The following is a 9,103-nucleotide window of genomic DNA, read 5'->3' as shown; positions in this document are numbered from 1 at the left end:
ACCTCCCAGAAAAGAGCTCTTCCCACCATCAATCGCCACCACCCACATTTCAAAAATTGGTGCCAGATAAGCTCCACCATTTTTCACCACCACCACCACCCACTCTTGTTTTTTTAAGATTTTCATTTTAAAAAAAAAATATCATATCTAAACTTATGATAGGCAAAAAAAAAATTCCTATTGAGAGTTTTTCTTGCTTTCATGCGTGCACATAGCCTCCTTGACCATAACATGTTAGTCTTAATGAGGAAAATTACATTTACCAACGAGCTCGAGCATCCAAACATAAACCAGTCGAGCAAAGAATCAAAAGTTTTCCTTCATTCATTCAACGTCTAAATCATGTATTATTTCTCTTTTTTGTCGTTTCTTATGCATATCTTGCATCTCTCTCAACGTACTACAAAAGATAGATACATTCAAAATCTCACTTTCCGCACTAGCACCGAGAAGAAAAAGGGGTCTAGTCCTTCCATGGATCGCTTTCGGCTCTTACCTCAGATGGCTCCACGACTTCTACATCTGCTTCTGAAGTTTCAGGACCATCTTCAGTATCAGCTTGAACACTGGCTTCGGTCTCTTCTGAGTCTGATCTTCCCCATCTACCACCTAGGGCAATCGCCATCATCGCATATATCTTGTTACCTAACTCAGCAGGACTGTCAGGCTGCAGAAGCATATTTAGGATTAGAAACCACCATGATTTGATTCTTTAATGACCAACAATACAGAATGGTAAGATACGCTACCGTGAATCCACTTGAGATCAGAGCTGTATCGTACAAAAGATCGACAGCTCTCTTAGCTTCAGTGCTATCTGGGGCGTTCTTGCATGCAGCCTATCAATTCAACACAGATCAATAAACAAACAGAATCCTGAAGAGATGATGAAAGTATGACAAACTGCATTCCGTAAACAGAGGATGCTTTTTTGGTGTGTCAACAGGCATCCGAAACCAATAGATTTGCACATGCACCCTCAACCAGAAAACTGGAACAAGATGATGCATTGCACATTACCCCTTAGATTGGATAATGAAGCTCAAATATTGCAAATATGCAACATCCTAGCTGAAACAACTTTTATGGACAAGTGCTTCCATCAAAACAGCATTCACATACGTGCTTACATAAACAAAGAGAGAGAGGCACATCCTTCAATTTTCAAGTCTCAATATACAAACCAAGGTTATATGAAAAGTGCAAGGGAGAAGCCAGGCATTTTAAAATTTATAAGCGGAAAGCGAAGTATCAATTTGAAAGCAAAATAGGAATAAAAAATGAAGCAATATAATAACTGAATAGGAATCGAACAAGAAGCAAATAAAAACTGAACTAAAATTAATTATTCTTATATTTCATGATTTTTCAGTAAAAGAGTTAAATTTTTATTAAAATCTAACAATGATGGTTACCAAATAAATAAAAAGTACATAGGAAGTGAGTAGAAGCGTGAGAGAAAATACATGAAAAACATAAAAAGAAACATAAGAAAAGCATATAGAAAGCATAAACCATGCGTGTGAGAAGCATGGAAGAAGCGTGGGAGAATCGAGATTCCAATGAAGTTTTGAAGGCGAGGAGTATCGCTCTTCCAAAGCAAGTTTTTAAGAAGTGCACTTCCCACCAACCTAAAAAGCTTCCTTCAGGTAACTCTGATACATGAAAAACATGGAGAGAGAAAGAGAGAGCTCACATTCAGGTCCTTGATAATGGGATGGTCTGGATTAATTTCTAGTATTCTTCTTCCTCTCATGAACTCCAAGCTTGATGTGTCTCCAAGGGTTTGTGCTCTCATGAGTCTTTATAAGGGAAAATAATTACGCGTTATTGTGTTAATCACGAGGAGCATTTCATGCAAAATAGTCAGCAGGTCTGATAATATACCTCTCCATGTTAGCAGACCATCCGAATTTCCCTGACACAAGAACACAAGGGGAAGAGCTCAGACGCTTTGAGATCTGAACCTTGGCCACCTTATCTCCCAACTGTTGCTTAATCCAATCACACAAAAGGTTGAATTCTTGCTCAGTTTCTCTTTCCTTTACCTCATCCTCATCACCTGATGCACAACTTTATGTGAGTAATGACATAGTTGACAGAACCTTACAATAAGCATAAATATCAGATAAATTTCATAGTTTAAGGAAAAAAGATAGCTGAGGTTATTTACCAAGCTCTAGATCTTCCTTGCTAATATCAACAAATTTCTTCTCCTTGTAGGTCTGTAGGTTCTGGATGGCAACCTCATCAATAGGCTCCACCAGATACAACACCTCGATATTTTTCTGTACAAGTTTCTCCAAGAAAGGAGCAGTTTTTGCACTTTTCAAGCTATCTGTTGCAATATAATAGATAGCCTTCTGATTCTCTATCATATTATCAATGTAATCATCCAAACTGATCAAATCCTCTTCGCTCTTTGAAGAATAAAACCGCAGAAGTGGTGTGATGCGCTTATGGTTCCCAGAGTCCTCAATGCAACCGAGCTTAAGAAACTTTCCAAAATTCTCCCAGAATTTTTTGTAATCCTGCAAGGGAACAAGACCCTCAGAAGGCAAGTCATATTAGCTAGGCAATTCAAGGTTCCCTTGTGAACAAAATTTACCTCTTTATTTTCACCCTCAGCTATGTCCTGTATCATGTCAAAAGTCTTCCTGACTAATCGTTTTCGCATGATTCTGACCTATTAACAATAAAACAAGCAAAGATAAATAAGGCAAATCAAGAACTCATAAAAGCAACAACTATAGAAAAGGAGAAACTTGATCTTACAATTCGGCTTTCTTGAAGGATTTCACGGGAAACATTAAGAGGAAGGTCATTGGAATCCACCACACCCTTCACGAAGCTTAAATAGCGTGGGAACTGCAATTGGTAACAGTGAGGAGACTTAAGAGGATAATCATTATGTAAATAAATTTGGAAAACTGGCAATTACTCTTCCATGATAAGATAGCCAAGTGTAGAATGTGTTTTACTTAATCGCACTAAATGATAGCACTAAAAGATTCACATGCAATACCTACCAGCTCACCATCAAAATCATCAGAAATGAATACACGCTTCACATACAGTCGTATGTTTTTCGTCTTAGGGTTCATCACATCCTCATTATTAAGAGGGGCCATACCAGGAATGTAGAGCACACTTCTGAACTCAACTTCACCCTGTTCAAATCAGGATCTTTAAATTATTATGCGGCTCAAGTGAAGGTTCTAAACTTCGAAGTGACTTCCAATGAGAAGTTACAAAACAGATACAGCAAGGATACAAGATACCTCTGTTGTGAAGTGGGTATACCCAAGGGGATCCAAAAATTCATTGAAAGCCTTCTTATAGAATTCATGATATTCATCTTTCTCAACTTCTTTTGGGCTGCGCATCTGGAAATGGTCAAACCAATAAGCTAATTAAAATATTAGAAGTAAGACGTTAACTTACGTAAAATCTCACAAGGCAGATGACCTTGCTTCCTAACACTCTTGAAGAAAAAAAAAAAAGATCAATCATTTAAGATTCCAGAGAAGGCCACAAATTTACCCATATCGGCTTTGTTTCATTTGCCAGTTCCCAGTCCCAGTATTTCTCAGTTACAGTCTTCTTTTTCTTTTTCTCTTCCTGAAATTCCAAGAATTGAATATTAGTTCCATGTTTGACTGGATAAAGGTTACTTTGATTGTACTCAGGTTATTATTACCTCAGGCTTTGGTTCCTCACCCTCTTTAGGTTGTTCCTCCTCTTCTACCTATACAAAGCATTTGCCCCAATAAAAAGATGCCCATAAGCAGAAAATAGACAATCTGGGAAAAAGTAAGCAGTCTTATCTAAAAATTGAAAACAAAAAGGAAAAAAAATTCACCACTTAAGGATCTGCACAGTGGTATTATAGTTTATTTGATCAACTGAGAAGTAGCATCTAACTTATTTCGATACCCCATTCTATTCTTATCCCCTTATATACAAGTCATAATAGAGAACCATAAAGATGACTACATTCCCGTATCTACAGCTTTCTCAATATGACATGCAGTAACAGTCAACAAAGCTGCTACAATTTTGAATACTACAAATCTACTGACAAACACGTATCACATGGAAAATGCTATTTTCAATCAATAAGTTCATATTGTCCACTAATTCAACCAATATACGAAATCCACAAAACTTGACACATGTAAGGTCATGAAACTACTTGCCTCTACAGTCCTTGATTTCTCTTGCCATGTATAAATCGGAAAGGAAACAAACTGCGAGTAATTCTTCACCAATCCCTGAATCCTAGTGGGTTCTGCAAACTCATACTTGTCATCTGCCTGCAAGATGAAAAAAGAAACATTCAAATGAGTACCATACAAAGGCAGTAAAACAGCCATGAATATATGAGATTTTTACCCTTAGATAGAGTGTGATTTCTGTCCCACGTTGTAGGAGTTTCTCAGGGTCCGTCTCCTCTCTTATGACATAGGAGTTGCTGTCAGCAACTGCTTCCCACACATATTGCTTATCCGACTTAGGGCTTTTTGTTGACACAACAACCTAAAGAATTCAACTTAGATACAGTTAGACATCAAACAAAGCTGAACCCATTCTGATTAGGCACCAACCTACTAATTTCTAGTAGTCCGATTGCCAACCTGTCACCCAGGTTGCTCAACTCAGCCTCACGCTGTGAGTTCATAAGTACTAGCAAGCCTAAGGCAGCCAACCATATAAAAGGACTGTTTACAAATTCACGGCACCGGATATAAGGAGCGGTCAAAATTGTCATGCCAAGGTGACCTGAGTCACACCTGGTTCATTCATGTCCAAGATTTTTAGACGGTCAATTACACACATATCATATATACATCACTCAGCATTTCTTGAATTTGCACCTAGAAACCAAAAATTAATGTGGAAAAAGATCATAAGAAATGGATAAGTACCTTCTCTGCAACTAAGAAGGCTGAATAAAATCCAACACCAAATTGACCAATCAATCCATTGTCTGCCCCAAAATCCTTGTTTTCCTTTATAACAAAAAAAATTGCAATCAAATTTCACAAGATTTCCACCACCAGCATAAAAAGATTCTAACCTAAACTGATGAAAATTATATAATATCAGCAAGAATAACAATAAATATCATTACCTTAAGCGCTTTTAAGAATTTTGAAGTCCCACTTTGAGCGATGGTTCCAAGACAATCAATCAATTCTTCTCGAGTCATCCCAATGCCTGTATCTCTGCATGTTCAAGAACCAAACATAACCTACCACTCTTCTTGCTTAAATATACAAGCTGAAGGCAAGAGAGTGTATTACCTGATAGTAATGGTTCCCTTCTCATGGTCAGGCTTTATACGTATTTCCAGTTCCCCAGCATCTCCGAGAAGAGATGGTTCAGTTACGCTCAAAAACCTTAATTTGTCCAGTGCGTCACTGGCATTACTGAACAAGGGGGGAAAATGCAAATGTATCAAAATATGCACTAAATTTATTGTAAACAAAGACATGTATTAACATGTTCTGAAGAGCTTGTGAGCATCCCAAATGTTGTTCATGCAGGGATAGGACAACAGGAAATCTAAGAAATTAAGGAAAAGAAAATACAACGTTCTGATTAAAACGAACCAAAGAAGCTCACTAAATAAGTTTCTGCGCCTACCTCACGAGCTCTCGAAGAAATACTTCTTTATGACTATACAGACTGTGGACTATCAAATCCAGCAAGCGACTAACCTACAAATAACGACACATAAGACATTAAAGAACGCAATCAAGCAATTGAACCCATTATTGTATGGAATCAAAAGAAGAACGCTACCACTATCAGCTATCTGTGAAACCTATGAGACGTTCAACAATGCAAAACACTGAAAACAAGATGGAGATCCTCAAGTAAATGGCTAACCATGCACGATTGTGCAAGTGAAAATGCACATGCACAAACACACGACAGAAAAAGACAATAAGCAAATAAAAATTATGATTTGAAATGAAATTAGTAAATGCACCATACTTCAAAAAACCGACAGGACATGTTGCATGAACACCTCTCATCGAGCTCGTGAGAAAGGACGACATGGTACAAGTAAAAGGAGCTAAGAAAAGAGGAAGACCACTGAAGATTTGGAAGGAGGCAGTTAGAGGTGACATGAAAGACTTTAAAGTGACTGAAGTTTTTAGCTCTAGATAGACAGGAATGGAGAAATAGGACTCGTAAAGCCGATCCCATGTAGTTGGGATAAGGCTTGATGATGATTATGACTTGAAAAAAACAACAGAAATACTAACTACATATTTCCAGAGAAACAATAAAGATGAAAGCGTTGGCTTGAAAAAAATACCAGATGAATAGACAACCAGAGGTATAATCGTTCTCATCATCATCATCTCAATAAGAGTGGAGAAAGAAGACAGTAGAATAACCAAAACCAGACGATATCAACTTTATTTTTAAAGAAATCTAAAAGCAACCAACAACTAAGAACACCAAGAAAATCGAAATACAGCTTTTACATAAAATCCCAACAAAGACATAGCTCTGTATCTACCTCGAAAGCACAAAGGTAGAATGGGAAAAACAAAAAAACAAAGGAATACAAAAATAAACAAAGCACACAGCCTAAAGCCTGCACAAAAACCACAAGTAAATCCCTCCTATTAGAAATGAACATATTTAACAGCACCCACTTCAAAAAAAACACACCCCCACTACTTCCAAACACCAACAGTCACATTTTCTCACATAAAGAGAATCAAAACAAAACCCACAAAAAATAATTATGTAACAAAAGAGATACCTCGGCTTGGTATTCAAAATTCTCCCCAGACGTCTCAGCCTCTTCCTTCTCCGCCACCGCTGCTTCACATCTGATGGGTCTCAGCCCAAACGCAGTTTTCTTAATCCCCCATTGGAGACCAGAAGTGCTAAGCCGGAAGACCCTGTTTGAGGGGCAAAAACTCGTCAAGTTGAAGAATTTCCTGCTCTTGGTTGATGAAAGAGAGGAAGAGAAGGGAGCAAAGGCGGACGTAGGGGCACCCAAACTCCTGCTTAGAACAGGGGCCATGGACTCTTTGGTGTTCTTTGAGGTCTGCTTTGCAAGAGATAATAGCCGAGAAGAGATATAGAGAAGGAAGAACGGAGGGTTCCTTCGTCGATGGGTTTAAGAGAGGGTTTGGAGATGGGAGGATGGTTCTAGAAGATGGGATTGTGTTCTTTTGGTATGTTTTCTAAGGCTGAGATTGAGCCATCTCAGCAACTTCCAATCCAAGTTTTTCTTTTTTTTTCTTTTTTGCTTAAAATGATAAAAATAGGATTAGGTGAGAAATGTTCTTTCTCACTGTTTTTTTTTTTTTGCCAAATTCATTTGTAAATCTTTCTCTCTTGCCTTCTTCACTGTTCTTTTTTTTTTTGCCAAATTCATTTGTAAATCTTTCTCTCTTGCCTTCTTCACTTTTTTTTTTGCTAGCCCGACCCAAATTCATTTGTAAATAGTAATAATTAACGAGTTCGCAACTTCCCATGTATCCAACTAATTATTTTTTATTTTCTTTCTTTTAAAATTTCAAAATGAGTTATGCCATCATCAGCAAATCCACCAAGAGGATAAGCACATCAAGTGGTGCGTATTTAGAAATCGCATAGTCGGTTTCATAACCGGCTTTTAAAACATCAAAAATTTGCTACCGCAACTTCAGGGGAAAGTTTAGGTTGTGTGACAAATGCTCTAACCCGCTTCCTCGACCAAACCCACGAGAGTGGTCTTGTCATCATCTTCGACGTCGACATGGTTCCCAAAAGTCTGATAATAGATGCACAAATGAACCTAAGAGTGCATCAAAGTGTTGTTCATCTTTAGCAAGTGGTGAAAGCTCTGTCTCCTACTTTTATAGGAAAAAACTCACAAGATGAGTTATGTATTGTAAAAAGGCCATGTATAAGCCTAATGAATCTCTCAAAAATAGTTTAAAGTGTGTCATAGGATGCTTCAATGGCAAAAATTTAGAATGAAACTGGTGTCATGAGTAATACCACGGGACACCCAATGGGGTCACACTCGAAACAAAACTCCTAAGAGAGTTTAGACACTCACTTCACAAAAACTTGTGTGCCCTGCACGAGGATTGATCCAAACCCACCTCGGTAAATGCATTCAAGAAAGAGTTTAGGAAAGAAATATGGGATTAGCTCATGGCTCGAGATCTCTAAACCCTAGAAAGATGTTTCATCAAGACAAAGGATGATGATAAAAGACTAAAAATATCAATCTTCATAAAGAGGCCTAGTCGACCCATTGAATAATTAAAGGTCTACAAACCAAACAAAAAGGAGAAAACCAATTTCAATACTCGTTTCAAGGTGAAACCCAAATTCACTTGGAGGACCCAAATGACAGAAAGAGATAAAGTGAGATCAGTAAAGGCCCTCAAAACTTCTAGCCTCCCTTGTCATGCTTAAAGCAGACGAGCAAACGCGTAACGAAGAAAAAGAGGTGGTTTCAGTCAAGTTTGGGAACATATTCACCTCCTTAGACTCTCAAGGTTTGCAAAACCATCATATCACTTTGGAGGAGTGAAAGTTCATGGCCCAATGGACCTCATGTAACTTAGGGCACCCTATAATGTCCTATCATGTCCATGTTACGAACAAACTAGACAAATGTGTAAAATCCAAAAGGATTGAGAATATGACCACTTGGCTTAACCCCGCACTCTTTGAGGACTTGAGAAGGTTACTTGCACCATTGTAGAGGGTCAAGGATGTGAACTGGATGATGAAAACATTGCAATAATTTGGAATTAAGGTTAGAAAAGGATGCATTCGTTGGGTCAGAAGGATTCAAACTCACTTTTGTGGCACTTAAGCAGGCCATATGCAAGTCTTCCTTGCTCACTTTGCTTGAAGTGTCTAAAGTGTTCGTTGTGGAACCCGATGTGTGTGACATCAGGAGAAGAGCCCATTTAATGCTTGAATGTAAACTCATGACTTTCATAAAAAACTAGGCAACTATGACAAAACATTACTGATGTACGTAACAAAAATGATTATCATCAATTTGGCACTTGAAAGGAGAAAATGTATCTTCTTGGAAAGCACTTCATGATCTGACCACAAG

General features: G+C 38.0%; 1 protein-coding gene across 1 annotated transcript; it reads right to left on the bottom strand.

Annotated features, from left to right (window-relative positions):
• Positions 1 to 303: 303 nt before the first annotated feature.
• LOC149838508 (heat shock protein 90-5, chloroplastic-like) lies at positions 304 to 7,184 on the bottom strand. Its single transcript, XM_090006626.1, has 18 exons — positions 6,788 to 7,184; positions 5,650 to 5,723; positions 5,307 to 5,432; positions 5,135 to 5,228; positions 4,929 to 5,012; positions 4,396 to 4,539; positions 4,196 to 4,316; positions 3,701 to 3,744; positions 3,544 to 3,621; positions 3,282 to 3,386; positions 3,030 to 3,170; positions 2,776 to 2,868; positions 2,609 to 2,686; positions 2,174 to 2,531; positions 1,888 to 2,062; positions 1,697 to 1,802; positions 750 to 839; positions 304 to 667 (listed from the first exon to the last, which is right to left on the bottom strand). The coding sequence occupies exons 1-18, from the start codon at positions 7,052 to 7,054 to the stop codon at positions 464 to 466; spliced, it is 2,382 nt and encodes a 793-aa protein (XP_089862752.1). The 5' UTR covers positions 7,055 to 7,184; the 3' UTR covers positions 304 to 463.
• Positions 7,185 to 9,103: the final 1,919 nt, after the last annotated feature.

The sequence above is a fragment of the Nuphar pumila genome, chromosome 5, assembly GCF_984573655.1.
Source record: "Nuphar pumila chromosome 5, dmNupPumi1.hap1.1, whole genome shotgun sequence".
Taxonomy (NCBI): domain Eukaryota; kingdom Viridiplantae; phylum Streptophyta; class Magnoliopsida; order Nymphaeales; family Nymphaeaceae; genus Nuphar; species Nuphar pumila.
Note: the sequence above shows the minus strand (reverse complement) of the source record. Positions and strands in the feature narration are given on the sequence as shown.